Source organism: Argiope bruennichi, chromosome 1 (genome assembly GCF_947563725.1).
Source record: "Argiope bruennichi chromosome 1, qqArgBrue1.1, whole genome shotgun sequence".
In the NCBI taxonomy this organism is placed as follows: domain Eukaryota; kingdom Metazoa; phylum Arthropoda; class Arachnida; order Araneae; family Araneidae; genus Argiope; species Argiope bruennichi.
This window is the reverse complement of record NC_079151.1, coordinates 18,222,027-18,246,562: the sequence shown is the minus strand read 5'-3', so window position 1 is coordinate 18,246,562 and position 24,536 is coordinate 18,222,027. Positions and strand designations below refer to the sequence as shown.

At 30.3% G+C, this 24,536-nt stretch overlaps 1 protein-coding gene across 1 annotated transcript in view; it reads right to left on the bottom strand.

The window, feature by feature from the left end:
* Positions 1-2,155: 2,155 nt before the first annotated feature.
* The window catches only part of LOC129969084 (PR domain zinc finger protein 1-like), a 57,156-nt gene continuing 34,775 nt past the window's right edge, over positions 2,156-24,536 (bottom strand). The window contains exons 2-4 of the mRNA XM_056083496.1: positions 6,069-6,235; positions 4,839-5,076; positions 2,156-3,771 (exon numbers count right to left, since the gene is read on the bottom strand). Of these exons, the coding sequence (XP_055939471.1) occupies positions 2,471-3,771; positions 4,839-5,076; positions 6,069-6,224 (1,695 nt within the window). The 5' untranslated portion in view covers positions 6,225-6,235 and the 3' untranslated portion in view covers positions 2,156-2,470. The remainder of the gene's footprint in view (positions 3,772-4,838; positions 5,077-6,068; positions 6,236-24,536) is intronic.

Here is a 24,536-nt window from a genome sequence, read left to right as displayed (position 1 = left end):
TGCAGATCAGTGAAGCCTCGAAAAGGCTTGCATAGTGAAAGTTGTTGGAATTGCGTACATAGAACGACGTTGAAGTCGGATGCTGATAGGAAAAGTTATCAGGCACTGAAGTTACTGCTGGTAGAAGGCAAATCCTGTCAAAATAGAATTTCAACAACGCTAGAATTAGAATGAAAATTTCTAAAATGAAATGTTAGAATACATTCGCGTATGAAGATAGAATTAAATTTAATTTCAAAAAATAACTCCTTCTACCTTCTGGATTAAGATCATCCTAAATATTAAAAAAAATTATAATTATATGCATAATCAAAAGTAAAGTATAATTTATGACAATTGGAAAACCTCAATCACTTCAATCTTGGATTTTATAAAAAGGAGAAGCTTGATTGTCTTCTTAAATGTATACCTCAAATATATAATTTGTAATGAATAAATTAAGAAATTCAAAAATTAAGAGATGAAAAACAAATGTTCTTTACTTTCAACTTTATTTATAACATACACATTATATAACATTAATTTATTTTTACAATATACAATTATTAATATCTGTCATTCTACAGCAGCATTTACAAACACAATACACGGGAATGTAATTTATCACAAAAAATCACAAATAAGGTAATTTCCTTTTTGAACAACTCCTTGGATTGTGTCTTAAACAAAATGCTTCATTTTATATTTTCTTAAGTAATCGAATGAAAATAAAATTTAACTTACAAAATTATCATAAATGAAATGCAGATTCAAAATCGGAAATTTTGAAATGCTTTAAAATTATATTCATTTTATAATTGTTTTTTCCCTTTTCAAATAAAAAAAAATCATTTTCAAACTACCCCCCCCCAAAAAAAATAAGGAATTAAATTTTCAAAAGAACTTTAAATTGCATACGAAAGAAAACTTTTAATTCAAATAAGATTTTCAAGACAACGTACTGTTAAGAAAATGTCAAATGTACATATTTAAAATACTGTTTATTTTGAGTCTTGTTAACATGTTTACAAATTTTGACCCATGGCTTTGTTCCTTATGAAAACTGCAGTGAATATTTGTTTAAGATTATTCAAATAAAAAAAAGAAATTCTTTGTTATAAAAATGCCTAGTAAACCCATTACCTGGCACCGTTTTTTTCCACAGTGGATATCAAGCATTCAACTGTGATTCCTTTTTCAAAAATTACATTCGATTATATTTCCTTGATGAAATATAGTTGAATTTTAAATAAATAATAATTTTTTTATGTTTTCTATTGCATATGTACAATGGATTCTTCAAGTTTAACATTAAAGTTAGAACCGGCTTTAACCAACTTTTTCTCAACTGCAAAAATTTATGTATTGATTTCAGAAAACTCTGAAAAAAATAACAAAGTTTAAAATATTGGACACCAAAAGAAATAAAAATAAATGTTGACAAACCAAAATCAGCTAATACAAGTTTTCGGTGTTTGAAATTAAGAATTCTGAGCTGATATATATTAATTTTTATGTTTTTAATATTATCAAAATATTTGAAAGCAGATGCATTCGACACTTTTTAAAAAAATTTATTTCTGCAATAAATTATTAAAAGACAATTCTAAAGACTGCCAAGGTAAAAGGGTTTTATGAAAGCAAAAATATTTAACTAATATTATTAAAACCGGTTCTTAAAATTAACAGGTATTTATACTCTAACGACAAATAGAAGCTATTTATTTAAAAAGCTTATCGCAAAGTCACAGTTCCAAATCTGCGATTCAAATGAAGAAACTTTTACTTGGGTTATAAGAATTTTTTTTATTGCTTATCATCCTGATGTATGGACGGCCAAATAATATTTACTTTATAACTCTTTTTATTTGTTGCACAGTTCATAACAATGATTAGAGATTTTTCCTGGTCTTTGATACAAATTCTTAAAAAGACTGCATTTTTGACTATTTCTTTATTTAACAAAACATCCAAGTTTTGAGTTTTGCCAATAGTTTTGATCTTGATGTAGTGGAAAACATTTTAATTGAATTAAACTTTCAAAATGCAGTATTTTCATGAAGCCAAATGTCTTCATTTCCCTTCTTCAAAAAAAAAATTTTGATTTAATTTGATATCCATAAAAAAATAAATCTTAAAATTAAAATAATTATTTTTTTATGATTAACAACCGAAATATAACAAATTAACAACAATTCAATTTTTCTTATTATTCTGGAAATTTTTACTTCCAGCAGCATTTTTTGTACTCTCTAGCTCAATATTTGGACGCTATTTGTAAGATTTACTATTTTCAAATTTTTATTTTGACAGTTTCACCATTTTAAAGATTTTAGGAAACACAAACAATTTTCATTAAACATGAATGCGAAAATTCCATTCTTAGTTCATTTAACGTACACTCTGTTAAGGGTTCAATTATTTGATTTAATTTTTTCTCTTGTTTTATTGATCTAATTTACACTATACACAAATATCCGACTTTAAATATTCATTGATGAGATGTCATATGTCTCGTGAGATGATGCCTCTCTCGGAAAGTCTCGTTGCAGATGTGACACCTCAATTTCTCCTCCCTTTTCAGTTTCTGTGGATCTGTCTGTTTCTTATGGTGGGAACGCATGTGGTACACTAAGTCACTTGTCATACGAAAAGAAGCATTGCACTTTGCACACCAGTTTTGAGAAGGAAAAGTTAATGCCGCCAAAGAAGGTGGCAGAAATGGAATCAAAGGAGCTGGCAATCCCTTTGCCCCTGAGAATACATCTAAGGACTGAGGCTTTGGTGTATATTGAAGAGCTGAAGGCATGGTCGACATCCGGACGTCAGTGAGGTTTGGCGACATTAAAGCGTTCAGCTCGTAACCGCTACCATCTGCCAAGCTTGGCATCTTCCTCATGCTTTTGAATTCTTCCGACATTTTCAATTGTTGATGCATACTGCTTGTGTTATTAGCAACTGTAGGTGGCAACTTAGTGCTGGGTGCAAACGCACTTGTCATGTGTCCGTCGATTGAAGGAGTAGAAAGAACAGGTGGTGAAATTGGTGTAACACCATTTTGAGGCAAGGTCACTCCGTGATAAGAAGGTGTACTCGTCACAGGTGTCAATGGGTAAGGGAAAGGTGCAAAACTGTTGGCTCCTGTTTGGAATAAGAGTTCTCTAGGATCTATGCCTCCTGTGAATAACGAAGACAGTGATGTTATGCTGGGATGAAAAGCTGTGCTTGATTTATCCACTTTCTTGAAAGCACTTGAATTGTTGCTCTCAGCTGATACCGATTCCACACTGGTGTAAACTGGAGAGTGATACACCGGCGTGTTTGATGAAGTAGTTAACTTAACGTTGAAAGAATCGTTCGATGCTTTCCTCGGGCTGTTGATTGTGGAATTGGCCGATTTTCCAAACTCGGTTCGTTTTTCATCATCTCCGAGTGACGACCTGGATTTCTTTAGGGGTGAAGCATATTCATCCAAACTTCCATGTCTTTTCCTGCTTTTTACGCTGGTTTCTGGTAATGATTCATCTGGAACTGTTGCGTTTTCTGATGTCACAGAGCTTGATGGTGATTGTGGACTGTGTGGTTGATCACTTCTGCTGTCGCCATCATTCATGTCTGTGAGAGTGGCAATGTCAAAGTTTTTGACTCGACCACTGTTTTGTTTTCTAAAGGGATTGTGCAAGTTGTTCATGCCTTGATCTTTGCGTCTGCAGCGGTACATTAGGTGGGCCACCACAGGAAATGGATTTTCAAATTGTTCTTGACAAAGCATGCATTCAAAACGCTTTTTACCTGGAAAAGGACAGTCCATTATTATTACATTTTTACACTAACTATATAATCGCTGAAAATTAATAAGGATAGTTTAAAATCTATCACGTTAAAAACATCATTTTAATTTTTATAACAAGAAATATTTTATAGCAGATTTAATGGACAATACAATTATAATTAATTTAAAACATGAAAAGTGGCCCAATAAATTCTTAATTTCTTTATAGATTATAAATAGATTTGATGATTCGTATAAACTTGGTTTTCTCCTCATAATAAATTCTATAAAAATCTGCTTTATATTAAATCAGAAAATATTTACATCACTAATTAATGGTAAACTAAAATGAGATAAAAGTTGATTTTCCATAAGCATTATTGATCTAATTTTAATTTTAGTTCCCTAATTTCTGTGAACGTGAGACGAGAATATTGCGGAGAACTGTACAAAAGTAACAGAAAGCTATCAAAAAGCTTTAAATACCAAATATACCGCATACTAAAAAGTAGCAGAAGCTTTTTTTCTTTAACAAGAATATTTTACATCTCCAAAAATCAATGTTCGAAGCCTATCTATTGGGTTTGAAATTAATATAAAATGGAAAAGGTCATTGGAAAAAATAGTCCTCATTATAAATGTTCTGATTAAATATAGCTATGATTTAACCATAGAGCAGACATGCTAAGTTTTGCACCTATTAGTTCCCAAATTACTTCTCTGAATATTTAAAATTGAGAAACAAATTTGATTTTTTTCAAAACATCAAATCGGCAATCAAGAAATCTCAAATATACCGAATAATCTCCAATATGAGTATTGAGATTTTTGAATTTCTTAAAATTCCTCCAAATTTGTACGAGAATCAGATAGCATACTCCAACTTGAAAAGAAATCACCAAACACATGCACCATCCAAATCGATGTTTTTACCCCAAATTTTAATGAATAGCATCTGTAATACTTCAATTTTTATAAAAGAAAGGAACAAAGCTGTGTGTCAAAATTAAAGTCACTGATTTCATCTCTTAAGAAACTTCTAATAAAATTGTCTTATATCCATTTTTATTACAAAATATTTGCTTACCCTCCATAACATTAGGTGGTATCACAGGAAGTTTCAGTATATCAGCCAAATCCTGTCCGAACCACGCTCTGAGCTCTTCCCCTGAAGACAGTTCTCGGATGGTCCGGAAGTAGAGTTGACCCCCCTTCACAATGATCTCCAGGGTTTGCTCATCCGGATTTCTGGCCGGGAGGATGTGCGCGAGCCAGCTTGGAGCTTTTGGAAGCCCACTGTTGCTGAACTGATCTTTTGGAGATACCTGTTGGCATATAGAAATCGAGCATATATAGCCAGCCACATCTCACATAGTATTAATAAAAAAAAAAAAAAAAAAAAAAAAACAGGCATCCTTGTTCTAAGTCGTTATATTTAAACAAGGGCAAAACTTCAGAGACATTTTTTTTTTTTTTTTATTTTGGGTTTCAGCATTAACGTTTGAAATAAGACAATAACTTAATTTCAAAATTATCTTAATTTTATCGATAATTCGTACAATTTACTGAAAAAAAGGTTTGTATTGTAAAATATTTCATTAGATAAATTTATAACATTATTGATTGAATCTCATTAATGCTTTAAAATGATTAATGATATTTCTTAAATTGTTTACCACATTTTATTTTACTCAAAATTTACATTAAAGTAGCTTAATTAAATTATTAAAATCATGTGATGTATCTCAGTATGAGTATCTAAGTGTAATGTATAAATTATTCACAGCCGTTAGTTATACATTTCACAAATGATTAGCTCATATGTTGTTAAGAAATACTTGGAAATAAATAATGCCTCCTTTGGTAATTTTTTCAGCTATGGTAATTTTTATGCTACTTAGAATTCTGAATGGTGTTTGAAATACACTTGTCATTCTAAAGTTTAAAACTCAGGATTACATGAAGTTGAGGATAAATGATTGAACGTGCTATAAATCATAATAAACAAGGAGGAAAATAGTTTAAGTTTCAATGATTGATTAAAAATGTTCTCAATATAAAACAGCAAAAATGTAGATTTCATCTGTTATATTAAAAATAAGGAAGAAAAAAATGCCAGTACAACCTCATATTTTGAAAAAAAAAAGAAAAAAAAACATACAATGGCAAAACACATGTGATTTGTGCCAAAAGAAGAAAGAAAAAAGAAAAAAAATCTCGAATATAGCAGGAATTTACTTATGTAAAATAAATCGAAGCACAGAAAATTATAATTTAATCTTTTTAAACATCAAAAAGTTGTTCACAAGCAGCCTACCTTAAGTACTTGCTTTGACGTAACGAGCTTGTCTACACACCTCCAGGTGAGCACGGCGAGTGAGTCGGGTGATCCGGAACTGAGGGGTAAGGGACCCAGAAGGGTGCCGCAGGTGATTACATCCTCGGTAACGACGGAGATGTAAGGTTCGCTCATGCTTCAAAAGTCTGGGCATGAAAAAGATTCATTTCAGGATATTTCATCAAACAATTAAACAATAAAAACAAGAAATACGAAAAAGAATTTGCCTGATACATGCTCGAGTTAAAAGCACAGTTGTCTCAGTTTTTTTTTTTTTTTTATGTGTGTGTGTGTGAAAAATAAACACAAACATCAAACCATATAAAAAATATAAGAAAATTAATAATATGGAAGCATTTTCTTTTAATATGAACAGTTTTTGTTGTTGTTGCTGTCATGAGTTCTGTTAATTTCCCTACGACCTCTCCGGAATTGTCTGACCCTTCAGCCAGCAGATAAATCCTTTTCTTCTCGTCTCGTCATCTCAGTATTTTACACTACTTGTAACGAGTCTAAAGACTATACTAATCTCAGGTTTTTATTTCTCGTTCATCTTTCCAATTGAAAAAATAGAACTACTTTCGTTTCAAAGTGATCTTTATATAGTAAGCTTTTTTGGACGGGAAAAGGGAGCATTCAGAAAAAAACTGTGTTTTTTTTTTTTTCTCTCAACATCTCTTCCTCCTTTGACTGCAATTTAAAACTCTGGTCTTGACTCTACACATTGACTGGGGTAACTCAAAAATTAGTAAAAATTAAACGAAGCGTTGAATGACAATTAAACTAACGCCATTGGGAAAAAAATAGTTTACTCTTTTATTAATTTGTATGAGATATTTATTTCTGAAATCATTCTCAAAAAATTGGTGAAAAACATCGAAATTCGACTTATTATTTAATTTTAAATATCTTAAAAAAAAAATTTATTTTGGAGGTTGAAAATAGCACCGTTGACCATGATATGAATCGTAGAACAGTATCAACAAATTTCATGTTGCTACTCTTCATCATTTTGGAAGAGTGCTTATGACAGACACATATATTTTCTGTTATTCGCTTTGTAAACACAGATAAAGTATAACAATTTGAAAGAACATTAAATAATTTAATGTCATATTTTACCTGATTATTCTGAAAGAGAGTGAATACTTTGCTTTTATATGATTCTAATTAACCATATATTTGCTTCTCATTTGTTGCTTTTCCCTATCAATATATTATTAACGTTCTAATTAAAAGCAACAAATGATACATTTTTATGCGAATACCCTAATTTTGTGAATGAGATTAAAGAGGACATTTAATCGAACTTTTCCTTTTTTAAATTTCCCTCCCACCGACGTTTGAACGACGTTTGAACATTACCGATTTAACTTGCCTCGCACAATACCGTGAATTTTTCGTAGAATTAAATCCATAATATTTTAGCTTCATAAGTGAAACTTCCACCAAAATAACTAAGTAATTGTTTATTACATTCCAGTAATTGTTTATTAAATCCCTTGCCAGTTTAATAATATATTTAGATGAATATGGAATTTCTGGCTAAAAATTATGCTTTGGTTTTCTCAAAAGTCTTAAAATGAATAATTTTTCATTCATTAAAGAAAATCGACAACATGCTCGCTTTCCTTAAATATATTAATTATGTTAAATAAATATATTAGCATTAAAAAATTATATTAATAATTTTAACTTTAAATGAAAATTGTTTAAACATGTTATTTGCTTATTCTCGTGACATTTTAAAATGTCCTCTATTTTTTTATTTCATTAGTAAAACACATAATTTCTTGAAACAACTATTATTGTCGTGCTATCTTTTGCACATGACTGTTCTAAGTTTTCTTTATTTTAACCATTGATATATGATTAATTTATTATTATGCAAACATTATTAGATCATTAATTAGATAATAATGTTATATTAACATCATATAACATTATATCATTATATTTTGATTTGAACATTTATATCACCGATCACTTATCATTTATATCACATGATATATCATATAATATTATATTGATATCAATATACCACTGATCACAGTTATCTGAACATTTATATCATTGATAAGATAAGAATCACTGAAGAATTTTTGATGGTAATATTAACTATTTATTTATTTATTTTTGAAATGAAACTTGTTTTTAGTTTATAATGGATGTTAATCCTTTCTCATACAATAGGAGTTTGAATGCATATATCGAATTACTGCATTTTCAGTATTTAAATACGCAAATAAGTAATGAAAAAACATAAAATCTCTTGAAAACCCTGCAAAATTCTCCGATGGTCCGAGATTGAAATAGCAATACATGTCACAACTAGGAAGTCCCATCTAATTAGGAAGCTGATTCTTAGGCCAAAATTATGTAATATCAAAATAAAAGCTTTTAGCCGTTAATATTAAAAAGCAATCGAAACTACAGCGGTGAAAAGACTAAGTTTATGAAGAAAGACATTTAAATATTTATTATCACAAATATATAATATCTGAAAAAATCAATATCGGCTAAAGTCTTAATAACATAAAGGGCAATTGTTATTAAATTCCAGGATATTTTTAGAAGACATAATACAAGACTCCCTGACTGAGGAATACTAAAAAGTAGTACAACTGAGAAACAGCGAATTTAATTTTTTTAGACCAACCATTATACCCTAGTGCTCTCTGTTATATGAATCGTGGAATAATCACGGAATATTAAACATAGCAATTGCATCCGTCAGTAAACAAAGCTACGTGTGATTAATCCTAACTAATTAATTTAGAAAATGTGGAAAGCAAACTATTCAAACTGAATAGGTCGATTGAAATTGTTATAGTTTCTCGGAAATTAAATTTCCTTGATTTCAGCAGAATGTGTGTTTATTTATTATTCTTTTCCAGTAAACAGGATGAATGAAGAATCATCCTTCTCATACCCAGATGTTCAACTACGACCTTCATGGTGGCAATTTAGCACCTTTTAGCCCAGAAAACATCGCCCTAAAGTCCCTTCCAAAGCTCAAATATTGCAGTAAATCTCGAGCCTCATAAACCGAAACGATCCCTTCATGTGTGCGGCGAGTGATAAAGACAGCTGAATTAAATTTCCGTGTCAGGATCTTTTAGAGGTCCACATGGCAGCGTTCCGATCCATCTTGGAAATTAAAACTCGCGGAGATATCTCTCAAATATAATGGATGGTCACTTCATCGCCGAAGAGGAACGACGATGATGAGGAGGCAAAAAAAGATGTCGAGTGGAACATTAGAGTGGGAGGAAGAGACCGCATCCCTGAAGCGATGAAGGGTGTTCTCCGGCCAACATATGCAGGGTAGTAGAACAAATGAATTATGGAACAGCGCGAGATTTCTTCATGGCCCATCGCCCCTCGTCTGGCCACCGCCTCAGGACGGCGCCAACCAGCCAGCGCTTTCTTTTATTCAAGATGGGATGGAGATCTTTATATATGAACCGTTAGGGAGTAGAAAGTAGCAAAGGCAGTGCTGAATTCGCCCCATGCGAGCTGTTTTAAGGTGGAAACATTTACAAGCAGTCATTTGATTAAGTTGGCACATTCTTTTCACTATAAATATTTAAAAGTTGAAAATGTTAGTATTTAAAACTCTCGTAAGAATACATTCAATGCCATTGCTTACTTTATCTTATACAAAGTATAGAAAAAGTATAGTGATCATCAAAAAAAAAAAAAATTCAAACTTCAGATTTGGTGAATGTCCTCATCTTAGACCTTCCCTGAGTTCGAGTAAACACATTTTTGGCATTATGTCATCTGTCTGTATGTCTGTGACAAAGATAACTCAAAAACGCTTTGAACTAAACGGATAAAATTTTGTACATGTCTTTACACCACGTTTGTAGATTTTCTTCAAATTTTAAACAAATTGCACTCTGATGAAGTCTGTCTATAAGGATAGAAGCTATTAACTGGATACTTACAAATAAGAAAGAGCTAGATGAATAAAATTCGGCTTTCGGATTTAAAATCTATAGTGTAGATATCTTCTATCAAATTTTGAGCCAAATCCAACAAAGAATTGACCATCTATCGATCTGTTCTTACAGAATGAATGTAAACGCGATGATCCCAAAACGCAGTCACTTAAATATATCAAATTTCATATCTGATTTTTTTATTAAAACTGTAGTTTTGTATCAAAATTTGGTTTGAATTTGTTGGTAAAAAAATGGGTCTAAAACAGGAATTCGATCTTCGGATATCATTAACCGCATACCAGAGATTAATCGCCAAAAAAACTCGCCAAGCAACGCATAAAAAATTCAGCAAAAATTGCTAAATTCTCGTTAAATATTAATATTTCATACCTATTGTATGCCAATGCCATACAAAGCGTTTTCTGCTTTATCCAAAATCTACAAATTTTTGTGGGGAGGGGGGGGGATATTTAATAAAGGTTTTATCCCCAAACCTTTAATTAAATAGATATTATAGACAGTATGGGGAATATTTTCGGGAGATCAAACCCGCTGGTTTAACCCGTTATTGGTATCAGATAAAAATGTTCATAAATGAATCGGTGGGGATAAATAGCAAATGCAGCGCTGATACTAAGAGTTTTAAATGTGGAAACATTCATTTGATGAATCATCACCAAGTTAGGCTGAAATATTAGTTTCATGGTAATATTTAAATCATTAAACCAATCATCATTTATTTATATATATTGAGGATAAGAAACTATTGTCTATTTAATACCTTTAAGGGTTCTTTTTCTTCCTATTATACACTTAGTTTAGTTGGTGCTTGTTATTGTGTGTGTTTTCGCTGTCTTGTTCACCAGTTGTTGATACTGCAGAATCTTCCAGTTGTTGACATTATTTTGGATAAACTCTGATTTAATTTCATTCTTTACATAAATTAACAACACTTGATCGTCGATTGAAATGAAACTCTAATCTAAAGGATAAACAAGGTAACTGAATTTTATTTAGAAATTAAATTAATATTCACAACTATTGCGAGATTCGTCAAAACAAAACATATAGAAATAAAAATAAGTAACGATGAACGTAACAAGAAAAAAACTGTTTCGTACAGTCAGCTCTAGCGCGTCACCACAATATTATGCACTATATATATATATATATATATATATATATATATATATATATATATATATATATATATATATATATATATCACTTCTCTTCTTGTTCTTGCGTATAGCCGACCACCCCGCCATCAATATATGTAAGTCCCTTCTCTATGTAATTTTTTTAAAAATTTGATTGTCTAATTTAAAAATGGCTACCAAGTCATGATTATAAAATTTTAATAATAATTTGTAAAACCGCTGTAAGCTTTTTGTAATTGTTTCGCTTTTCGACGAACCATTGTCAGATTCTTTTGCGTAATAAAAAAATAAAAATAAAATAAAGCTTTCTAAATATTACAATATAAGTCAATTTTTGTAGGTATTTTCAAAAAATGAATGCATCGAAAAGTCTTATTCCCCCATTTTGAAGGTTCTCTTAGGTTCTGTACAAAAGTGACAGAACCTAAGAGAACTGCTTTCGTTTTAACGTATGATGTTGATTCATATTTCATAAATAACTAATCTTCTGCAACTGAGCCTGACTCTAGATGCTCAAGATCATTAAAAAATATATATGGAAGATATATAAAAATGTTTCAGAATAAATTTATTCTTTCGGACCTGAATGAAAATAATGGTCAAATATGTTTTTATTTATAAGAATATTTTTGAATAGATTTATTAAATAGTATTGATTTGAATTTAATTACATCAAGTGTAACTGATTGAACATTTGTACTCTAAACTTATTAAATATAGCTATATTATATGAAAATTAATTGCTGTATTAATAAAAGAAATTCATACTTGTTTTGAATAAATTGGATAGTTTGTAATCATTTTTTTAAATATTAAAAATCAAGCAATTCAGTCAAAAAATGAACTTCATCATAAATGAAATTTTTTTATATGTTCCATATAATATTTAGACTGTGAAAAATCCAAAGGTACAAAATGTTGTAGAATTTTAACATTCAGAGATTTATTTTCACACTTACATTATTTAAATTCTTCGCTTTATAGAAATGTGGGATGTCAATAAGATTATATTTCCAATTATATTTTACAAATATATCCTGTGCACTTTCTTAAAAATATTAGTATCGACTTTCGAAATGTTACAAAGGCAGATTAAAGAGAAAATCATTTTCCTCTTTTGTTCTCTTAATCAATTTAAAATCTCACAAAAGTAATTTTCTTGATCCACAAAATATTTTTAAGAAGCTTGGTTACAACTTCCTTGAAAATCACTAGAAGGCAACTTTTCAACTTGAAAACAACTCAGAAACAACCCCATTTCGCCCAGTGGATTAACTGAAGTTTCTAGAAATGGGAGAAAGCCTGCCCGATAGAGAGTGAGTAAAGAGTAATTAAAAGGTGTTGAAATCTGATTAGGGAGATAACAAGACAACCGCAACAATGCCACTGATTCGATTACAACCCATCAGTGAAAGCGACAATGACCCTGTTATAACACCCCTTGATTGAGTACAAAGCGTCTTCGAGCAGGGTGACATCGAGATGGAACATTAATCATTGTCAGTTGCCTTGGGGTAAGAACAACCCCAGTTCCCCCCTCCTTCTGAGCTCCAGCGCCAAATTGGAGTTCAGCGCCAAAATATTGGTCAACCCTAAGGCGATCTACAGCATCTTGGCAATGGGCACCTACAATCCGCTTACTCGTCAATTTCGCCAGGGATTCGAGTCGGGGGAAGGGGGGGGGGAGAGGCTCCAACATTGAAGTGATAATAGACGAGAAGGAGAAGGAGGGAAGGGAGCAAAAGACAATTGGACACAGGACCAGTGAGAAAGAGAGAGAGAGAGAGAGAGCGTGATTCAGTTGCTGAAGATGGTTTGGCTGAGGGGTTGTCGTGAAGGTTACTGTGACGATTGATTATCGGATGATTCTGGGCTTTAGTGATAGAAAATGTGGATAGATTCTTGAATGAAAAGCTACAATAGCAACCTGTATCATTAATTACGGAAATATTCAATAAGAAATAGAATCATAAAAAAGAATATAGAATAATGGAATTATGTTTTTTTTTTGTCGATTAAAGAATTGTATTGAAAAAAATGCTTGCCAAAAATTCAAGATGCATCCTAGAGTTTCAGTGCTTTCCCACATCGACCAACGTTATCAATTACAGTTACTATCAAAATACTTGGATTTTTAAGTAGAATTGTCGTTATGATATGAGTATCATAAGGAAAATACTTAAACATGTTTTGAATTTTAACTCTAAATCTAAAATTGGGTAAAATTAACTTTACTATTCATGAACTTACAGTTACATATTAGAAATAACAGCATTAATAATTCAGCTTCAGCATAATTGAAAAAGTGCATTATTATTAATATTTTTATTTATTACAAATTTTTCTTAAGAAACGATCTGCTTTCAACAGTATTATGTTTTCTGCAGGTCTGTCTAGAGAGTATTGATTAAAAATGGAAGGATTTTAATAATTTTTAACCTTCGGTGTATTACGAAATTTAACTGTAGCCTGAATAATGATATTGAAATTGTTATAACAAATTTTAATTGGAATCAAAATTGCTATTGAAGCACTTTCGAATATTTGAGATTTTTAACAATCGAAATTTATTCCTAAGAATTTATTATGATTGAGTTTCTGACCGATTTATTTTCTGTAATTTTGACTTTTTCATAAAAATGCTAGATGTACAATAATATAATGCTAGTTGCTTGATCATTCTCCAGATTTTATAATACACATCTAGTAAATTCTCTTATTTGCAATTTAATATATTAATTTTCGCTTAAAGCTTTTGCTGAACTTAGGTATCTTCTTAAATAAATAAATCATTTATTATTAGATTTATGGTATAACATTTACCACAAGAAACGCAGATGTTCTTGATTTTCAATTTTTCTGAAAATATAGTGAACATTAGGCCTTTTAGATGTAAAATACTTCTTTAACTACAGAAATACAACTACAATCGCGAATGAACGCATGTTTGATTAGAAGTGAATAACTGAATCAGATTTCTTTCTGTTTAACAATTTTTTTCTCTATTTCCTTCATAAAGCGAACAGAGTCACATGTCTTATAATAACCCTAACAACAAAAAGACTCCATTGGAAGATCACAGTAAAAATAAAATGAGTGAGAAAAGCATTTCCATCTCGGATAACCATGTCCCCAAGTCCAATCTTGATGAAAGCAACATCATCGGTCCCCCCTCTTATATCTACCCACCCCCGACCCAATGGACAAACATCTCTTCTTTCCTTCTGTATCCAAAAGGGAACTGTATTTCATCTTCCAAAAAGCCCTCTGATGAAGTGCCGCATATATGACACCTCTAGCCCTCTGCAAACAAAACATCTGCTTAGACGGCTGCTGGTCATAATTTTGGGGTGGGAGTGTAGAATTTCTTATCACCCCCCACCCCTGCGCTTCTCTAAATCTCTTCTGCAATATTTATATACTATAGGAGAAAGGAACGGCAGTTTACATATTGAAAAGAAGCGATTCACGCCCCAATCAAATCTTTTAAATGGACCGCCCGGACTCGTGCTCGAGGAAAAAAAGGTTAGCCAAGTGTTTATTACAATGAACGGGTCCGAGCAGACGATCCTCTCGTGAATCTGCACACATTTGGAAGATTGGGTCTTTTATTTTTCTTTGTTTCAATGAAGAACGACGGGCCTTCTGTCTATTTCTTCAAGATCTGGCGAGAAATATGGCAGAGAACTATTCGAAGGGCTCTCCAAAGAATAAGTGTGGAACGATCGTCAAAATGTCATCAGAGTCTCGTATAGAGAAAAGATGCATTTTCTTTCTGTGTTGCAGTGAGATTTATAGACCCTGTAGTAATGTGCATGATGGAATAAATATAAACTGCTTATCAACTTGAGCAATCCGTGTCAGACGATAAAAATACTTAGTTTTAGATACAAATTTGTGGCTTTTATTAAAATCATTCTAATATTCATCATGTTATGCTTATTTCCATGAAAGAAAGTCAAAACTTTTGCGTTTAATTATATTATTTATAAATTATTATATTTATAAATAATTTATAAATTATATATATTTATAAATTATTATTATATTTATAAATTTTATCAATTAAAATTAATAATTATCTATCATAATTCCATTTGTAAAAATAAATAAATGTATGCTTTATATTTAATGCGTTTTAATAATAAAAAAGTCTAGAATTCTCAGACATTCAAACAACGAGTCTGAAAAGATCCAAAACTTCTTTTCTTTTTCTTTATTTTATTTCATTTATAAGAAAGTTTTCCTTCGATGGGATACCTACTAATTAAGACTGTATTTTGGTTTTCTACGATTTTAATGCATTTCATTGAATAGAATCTTCTACAAAACAGAATATGTGTTTGTTCATAAGCATTAATAATTATTTTATACGTTCTGTTTCGTTAGAAGAGAAAAATATAGAAAAATAACATCATTTTACAAATATTCTAATATGCCACCAATGAACCAATGAAGAACCAATTAAGTTTTGGCTATATTTTAAAATGTAAAATTCCTCCTCCATTACAAATATATTTTGTGAAAATTTAGTTTCCTATTTCTTTGAAATACATAGGCGATAACTTATGTGTATTAATATCTATGTAACTTCGACAATTAACAGATATTCCGTTCATTTTTCAAATCAACGTAAGTTGGTTTAGACTTTACGATTTCTAAATACAAAAGAATATCATTAATATATTTTTATATTCGTGTGATATTTCATGTTTATTCCGTTTTGAAGCACGTATCTTCTAAAAACTTTTTTAAGCTAAGGTTTTTATTGATTTTCAGAAATTTTGACATATATTATATAAATCGAACGAGAGACAAAAGATTCAAACAAAACAAAATATGGGCAACTATGATAACCAAGTCTATTTAACTATGATCGCAAATTATTAATATATTAATCATGTAGGTTACTTTCCATATTTCTAGAATACTTTCTAATACTAAATATTCACATAATTTCTATTCAGACATAAATTAGAAATCAAATCGATTCTGTAGCCATGAAAGTTTCGAAGAACTTTTTTAAAAATCAGTAAGAACTATCTAAATTTAAAGAAATTGAAATTCTTCCTACTTTGAAATAATTCTTCATTAGCCAGTTTTCCGATTATATATAAAATCCGGTGCCTTAAGTAAGAAATTCAAATTACAAGATTATATTTCCAGTTAGTTCTTCGTTCGTAATTTTCCGATTTTTCAAACGAGGCTTCTGTGTGGTGATTGATTCATAAGATGAAAGAAAGAAAGAAAATGGTAGTGGTACAGTAACTGAATATGTGTAGTTATTTCTAATTTTTTCATTATCATTTTTGATTTGAATATTTAAAAAATTGGTTTATTTACTATATTTTAGACTTGAAGGAAACATTTTAGCATAATTTTTAAAAAAATGGTATTTTCAATTAATTAATTAATTAATTAATTTCAAAATCAAAATTTTTAATTGAATTGATTTATATATATATGTACACAATATTTGTTGGAAACAAAATAAATTATGCAGCGCAGGGCTCAGCTCAATATGAATAGCAAGGGATTTTAAAATAGTAACATATGTCCAAATCATAGAATCGATATATATTTTTTTTTTCACTTAAAATTAATTTCTAGAAAATAGAGATTTTTTTTTTTGCCATTTATAAGATGTGCTATCTAGAATAAAAATGAAATGGCATGGAAACAACAAAACATTTTATGAACTTTATTTACATCCATAATTTTACATACACACACACACACACACAAAAAAAAAAAAAAAAAAAAAGAGAGAGAGAGAGAGAAAAGGAACGAAAATATGCTATCCCACTAAATATTTTTTTTTTCAAACTCGAAAAGAAGTAATATTTTTACTTTTTATATTAAATTATTTCTTTTATATAAACGAGTAGGGTGAGTTAGAATAAGTGGAAACAAATTTTACAAACATTGCCCTTTTTTAAATTTATAATGGTGCTGTGAAATTATGAAGATTTTATATTTTTAGTGAGGGCAAAATTATTATCTGCAAAGCCCACAGTTAAGAAATGTCTTTTCTTCAAAAATGGTATACAAATTCACTTTTCTTGCTTAAATGAACATCTCTAATTACACTTGGGAACATGGGATAATTGGGGAAAATGCGTCGACTCTTGTTCACAGTAACGAATTTAATGATGAGAATTAAGTTTTAAATGATGAGAAATTCTATTTATTTATTCAAAATGCATTTTTTTTAAATTTCCAACTACCTTAAATTTGCTGTTCTTCTGTTCCATGGATATCTCACATAAACTATCATAATTAATTAATACCTTCATTTTGGAAACAGCTTATAATTATTCTATATCCAATGTTGTTAGAAAAAAATTTAAAATTTTAAAAAGAGATATGTCTAAATATTATGAATTTTGAAGAAAAGATTTAAAGTTTCGAAGTATACATTAAAATTAATAAAAACGTTAGTTTTTATATTTAGTTTTATAAAGTAGATTTTCCACTTCATGTTGAGAGTTTAAGCTACTATTCAACTTCTTTTTGACATTTACTCTATCTGAAAAAAAAAGCGTTTTTTTTTTCTTATTTACTTCAATGATAAAAGCTGGGAATCAGTGCCATTATAACAAATTTTAGCGTCCTAAACTGAGATAATTTGATGCCACATCAAAAACTTAATTAGAAATTTAGAACCCTTATGGACCAATGAAAATACTAAGAGTCTACTCATAATATTTTTTTAATATAGATCTGTAGGGTGATTAAAAATTAAATCTGGTGCATTTTTATGATGCAGTGGGCAACTACCAATTTAATATTTTAAATTATGCCTATTAAACGCATAATTTAACATTTTCTCAATGATCGTCTCGCTATAAATATATGTGATTAATACTCATGTTCATAAAAAATCATCTTCTAATCATATTTTTGTTTTAAACGTATTATAAGTTATAAGTACTTTTTTTTTGTTCAGAATGAAAATAAAATCAAAATTATAAATCATTATATTCCTTCTGGGTACAGACTAGTTAAACCGAAAACTTTTCTTTCTCTACCAAAATAGATTTTAATTTTGCGAAATTGGGGCATACTAAACCCGTCATATTCAGTTCTTCACCGTCAATTCCATCGATTTTATACGTGTACGAATAATGAATCTACATATCGATATTTTCAACGTAGAAAGTCAAAATAGACATCCTTGCATAAAAACGACTCGAAATAAGTTACTTAATTTCCGTCTTTTTATTCATTGTTGAAAAGAGTCAAAATTACTATCTTCATATTTCTTCATTAATATCATGGTATCAACTTCTCCGCCATCAGTTTATTCTTGTTTTCATTATCAAACGCTTCAAATTATGTTTAAAAACCAGTTTTAATACATGAAAAGTACTCTATATGCAGATAATTTTATTATTTGTTAATTTGATATAAAAAATTAATGGAACACTGTTGCGTTCCTAATTTCAAAATCACTTCCTATCATGTATTAAATTCCTCCAAATACATAAAAAAATGTATTTTTTGTAATACTAAAACTTATTTCAAATCACACCGTGATGAAAATTATCAGAAACTTATCACAGTAAACCTATTATTCAGTGGAAAAATCCAAAAACGAAGATTGGAGTTTCCTTGTAACTATCAGATCAGAAAGATACGAGAGATATATAACAATTTATCATAGATATAACTGAAATAAAGAGCAGTTTTACTTCTCTCTCTCTTTCTGTTTTCTTTCTTACTTTTTTTTCTTTGAACAGAATTGCAACTAAAGCAAACATAAGTCATCGTATAACACTGCATCATAACCGGAAAGTAATTATGTTTTTCCTCTAGAGTGCGCCATCAAAAATACATGCTTTACATTTGAGTAAGGCTTCCTCAGTGCATTCTCAATTTTTCCAATTATTCCTTGGTCTAGTTAACTTATTTAACCCTACTAGTAAATACTTGCCATAAAAAAATAATTTTTGAGGGACAAATATTCTATCTAAATAAGCAAGTATACTCAAGAGAGTAATTTTATAAGCTAAAAAAACTATTGGGAAATGCATAGGTTTAATCTAACAGATCAGTATGAAAAGAAAAAGAAAAATTGCCATTGCGTTAATTCTGATTCATAACAAACAGAAAATTTGCATGTCTACAAAAATTGCTGTGATAATTATTGTGATTAAAGAAATACTTGAGTAATCTAAGACATGCATTCAAATCATAATGTATATAAATTAAGAGCGTTTTCTATATAATCCTATCCTTAAAATAAATTTCTTGAAAATTATATGTATCCGATTACAGGGCAGATATTTGTATTATTTTTGAATGATAAGATAGACCTGGGAAATCAGAATAAGCTTCGTGAGCCTGTTAATATTTACAGTCTTACAATTAAACGAAAACCTGTTATCCCATACAGACTTGCTTAGAAAAATTATCTTATTGATTTTACAAAATTTTCCCTTCATAAGTGAACACCTGTAAATAATCTATCCTTCTATAAATAATCATGACCTTTGTAAGACAAAGATTCCACCGAAACTGACGAATAAAAAATGACTATCGAAAATACATAGATTCAATCTTTCAACACTAATAGAAAAAAGAGAGAGAGAGAGAGAAAAGGAGGCATTGTATAAACTATATTCAAACTGTCACCTGAATCATGGCCAGGAGCAAATTCTCCACGCCAGCAAAAGTAAGGACTATATTACGACGACAAATGTCCTGACTAAAGAGCCGAGTACACGCATGCGAGTAGGAACATCAGCTATAAAAAATGAAGCTACGACAACTCCTTAAAACGGGAAGAGGAAAAGGACATTTTTACTAGATCTTCTTTTACTTCATCTCCCCCCCCCCTCCCCATTTATTTGAATCACTTTCTCAGTAAAAATGAAAAGAGAGAGAAAGAGTGAGGGAGAAGAAAAAAAAAGAGTCCCAGTGCTCCTTCTTCAGTTGAGAGATATAAATGATTCCACCGTCAGATATGAATTTCAAATTGTTTTCCAATCCCCATGGTTCACGAAATTGCAACCATTTGGAAACATCTTTTTTTGTAACTGGTCGCTTTTAGCCACAGAGTTTGAGTGGGGAAATGCCAAGTAAAAATAAAAAGCCACCCATAAAGAGAGGAGTGAGAGGAGGCTCTTCAGTCTATTTGGCGTTATTTTGTCCCTCTTTTTTTTTGTTGTTGCCGACTAGGGCTTTTCTATATGGTCATTGTTGGGCCTTTATTTTGTTTACTATTTGTTCTTTCTCTTTTCCGCATTTTGTTTTTATTTTTCTCTTGTCTGAAAATCTCTGAGAGCTGCCGTTTAGGGTTGCCTTCCGGGATTCCTCCGTTCGCCAAGAGGGTAGGGTTAATAGTTCAGACAACATCTTAACAGGGTGATCGTCACTTTATTGCTGTTTCTTCCACTGAATCTGTTTCAATTTCAGAACTGTAACAAATGAAGTGCATGTTTTCAAATATGAATAATTTTGGATTATTTTTTGAGGATAGGGCACATATAGGAAATTTTAGATAAGTTATTTTTTTTAAATACCTTGATTTAAGGATTTGAGCGATAGACCAAAAAGTTTAGAGCTTTATAAAGTCCTACTTAAATAATCCGTAAAATTTTTATAATGTTCTATTATAAGCAATTTTTGTAATTCTATCTTGTAAACGCCTACTTATAGAGAAGATATTCCTACAAAAACTTGAAAGTAATCAATTTTATCTTTATTCCTTTCTACATTAGTACAGGATTGTTAAAGAACTTCAGTAGCAAGTTATTTGTTTCCCCTTTTTAAAATAAAAAAACTGTTTAAGCTTTTTCTAATTATGAATGAAAACTTCGGTTTTAAAATTTATGATATTATCACACTCAACTGAGCAACATAAATAGCTGTTGTTCATTTTGTAAACAGAATTTCCCAAAACAAATGCCCTCTAAATTTTTTAATATTCCTAATAGTATTTAATAGATATTTAATATTTCTTTCTTTTTTTCTTTTCAAAAATGATTTAAAAAACAATCTAATTATCATTTATGCAATGTTCGAATCATTTAATTTTATCAATTGAATGTAAGACATTACCGTTTTTCACGACTATGTTTTTTTCTTTTAATGTTATTAATGTCACGTTTTCTTTACATAAAATGCCTCTAAATTAATATTAGACTAGAAGATATTTGAATGGCTGCAATAAATACTTTTAGTAAACAATTCTTACTAAATGTTAAGAGGAAAAAAAAGGGAGAAAAAGAACAGATTCGGGTTCAGTGTTTAATACACTGACCCGATAATTAATAATACAGATTTTTATTTTCAAAAATTTCTCCTTTGTCTTAAATTTTTACGTAAACGAATTAAATAATGCAATTAAAACAACAACAAAAATAGATATCCGCCAAAGAATCGAATTTATGAAATATTTAATTATTATATTATTGTTTAAAAATGAATAATGTTATTATTCTGAAAAACAATAAATTTTCTTAACCACCGCCCTCATTTCATTGAATATTATAGAAACTGAAAGCACTTGAAATGATGAGAAAAAAATAGATTTAAATTCATAAAACTATTTGATTCTGAAACCGAACAACTGTTAAATTTGTTTCAATATAAATATTTTATTTTTGTTTTCTTGCAATAAAAAAAGACTATAATGGCGGTTTTTGCTTATTTTTTTCCCACGGAAAGCGGCGATATGTTCGCCAATCGAGCAACCCATTTCTAAGTTTCTTAACACATCCCAATTGATGTACGCGTGGTCAGACTAGCAGACGACTGTCCTTTCATCCTCCATCCCCTCTTTTTTCTTTCCTGCCACCCCCTCCTTCTTTTCCTTTTCCTTTCTGAAATTCATAAGTTGAGGTTAATCTTATTTGCATATTAATAGTACTTAGTGAAAAGCAGTCCACCGATGTGAAACATATCTCTTTCATAATTGAGAAAGAAGGCTGCGTGCACCCCCTTTTCATTACTAATGCATGAGGCCTACCATTTTCACCTTATTTGTGTCCTCGGCTGACCGGATGGTGTACGTTCTCGTCCGGACTTCTCTCCATCCTCCCCCGGTAGGGAGGAGCAGGAGCTGGTTGATGGGGAAAGAGAGATGGTCTGGAAATTTTTCTTTGATTCACTTATGCTTATCATTTACATTCTTTACGGTTTTATAGCCACAGAAGGAGTGCTAAGAGAGCTCTTTGTCCACTTTTTTTTTTTTTTTTTTTACTTTTAATCTTCTTTTTTGTGAGAGTTTTTTTATGGAACTCCTGTTCTTGTTATTTTATAAGATAGATGATGTCCAGTAAAGCATAACTTATTGCTGAAAGAATCTGTGTAAGGAAAAAAAGTAAATTGCTGGAATGCGTGGACGGTTTAGACAATTTCTGGCAAAGATAAGAATATAATTCGGTGATAGGGTGCTTCTAAAGTCGCATTTGAAAAAAATTTCTTCACATTGGAAATACTTATAAATCGTTACGTAGCAATATATATATATATATATTATATATATATATTGAATTTTTTAAATAATTACTTTTAATTAAGATTTTAGCCTTTGAAAATCTCTAATTTTTGGCTCTAAGGCAAATTTTGAAATCATTTAGCAAAGAATTTCTGCTTAATAATGGGAACTTCAATGCAAAGGAATTGGATATTTCATGAATTGTTTGCTATGCGAAACTCAGAAAATTTATAATACTGCGATAACGATCTTTAACTGCTTCAGATCCTTCAAATTAATCCTATTAGACTGACAGCCATTGTTTAGACATTATAAACTTTTTCGTACGGAAATAGGATTGTGAAACATAGGGTTCATATTCAAAATAAATTATTGTTGTGTGTGAATAATGATTAATGCGGTTTTAAGAAAGTTAATTCATGAATTATTGTCATGTTGTCTGACAAGTCGTTCTAACCCATAAGAGTTCGAAATTAATAAAAATTTATAAATAAAAAAACACTCCACATTTTCCTGTATTTTTAGATGGTTCAGTTGTTACGTGGATGTTTATATTGCATTATAATGAATGTGAAGATTTGGAGGATATGTGACACTAAGGTCGCAGTACTTAGTTTTGTTATCATGTTAGAACATAATGTTGTCATGGTTAAGAGATTTTGAAGCTCGAAATCGCAAAGGCAATGAATAAAGCATAAATAGCAATTTTCATCATCATCTTTTAATCGCATATATTTTTTTACCTGCTTTTACCAGTATTTCAATATTATAATGTATGCTTCTCTGAAAGCAGATGCATTTTTAAAAGGTTGACCTGCCTTTACCAGTATTGCTTTATTACTACGTATGCTTCACTCGCGTTTAATAACAATTTTAATAAAAGTATTATTTTCTTTCCCCAAATGGGGAAATATCACTTCATTCATTCTTAATTGAGAAACAGGGAAGGATTTGACTCTTGTTCTAAGATTAATCCATTATGAAACTGTTTTATGATCTCAGAAACTAGAAAATAGCAGTTTGTGTTTGCAAAAGTATTGCTTTCATAAAAATTCTATATAAATTAATATGTTTAAAAATTTATTGGTAAATAATTTATCATTTGGAAATCGCATTGCGGTGGAAATGCTCATTATTCAGCTTCCAAACTTAGCATTTCTTTTTGTGGGAACATGATGCTGTTTTGGTTAGGGAGTTTTGAAGCTCGAAATCGCGTAGGCAATGAATAAACCATGAATGGCAATTTTCATTTTCAATTTTTTTCTTGGCTGGCAAAAAAGTTTTGGAGCTCTCTTAAACCGGTTTAAACTGGTTAATGACTTAAATTAATTAAGAAAAATAATTGAAAAATAATAATATTTTCACATGATAACTTGAAATTTGTGATTGCAGATTTCAATTTTTAATAGTTAAATCGTCGAGGCAGTGAACTGAATACTAATCATTTGTTAAATTCTGTACATCGTCTCAAACATTCAGAAGCTGTTTTGTAACGGTGACTAAAAGGAAACGATTTGTTGTTTCAATGGCAGCAGAGCCAAGTGAGTCGTTCAACGTTTGTGAAAATGTCTCATAAAGGTAAGTATGCTCTCAAGTGGCAGTAGTTAGGGTCGTTTAATAGTGCAAATTGATTAGATCGTCGGGGCAGTGAATTCAATACTAATCTTTTGCTAATTTCAGAATCGGTCAGAAGCTGTTTTATAACGGCGAGTAAAACGAAAAGATTTGCTCCTTCAATGGACATAATGGCAGAAAAACCAAGTGAGCTATTCAACATCGTTAAAATGAATCGTAAAGGTCAAATTAAATACATGCAAAGTAGGAGAGAGTCTTACTTACAGAAGTTAAGCTTTTCACGAGATTGTGTCATATAGCAGCTAGGAAGTGCCAA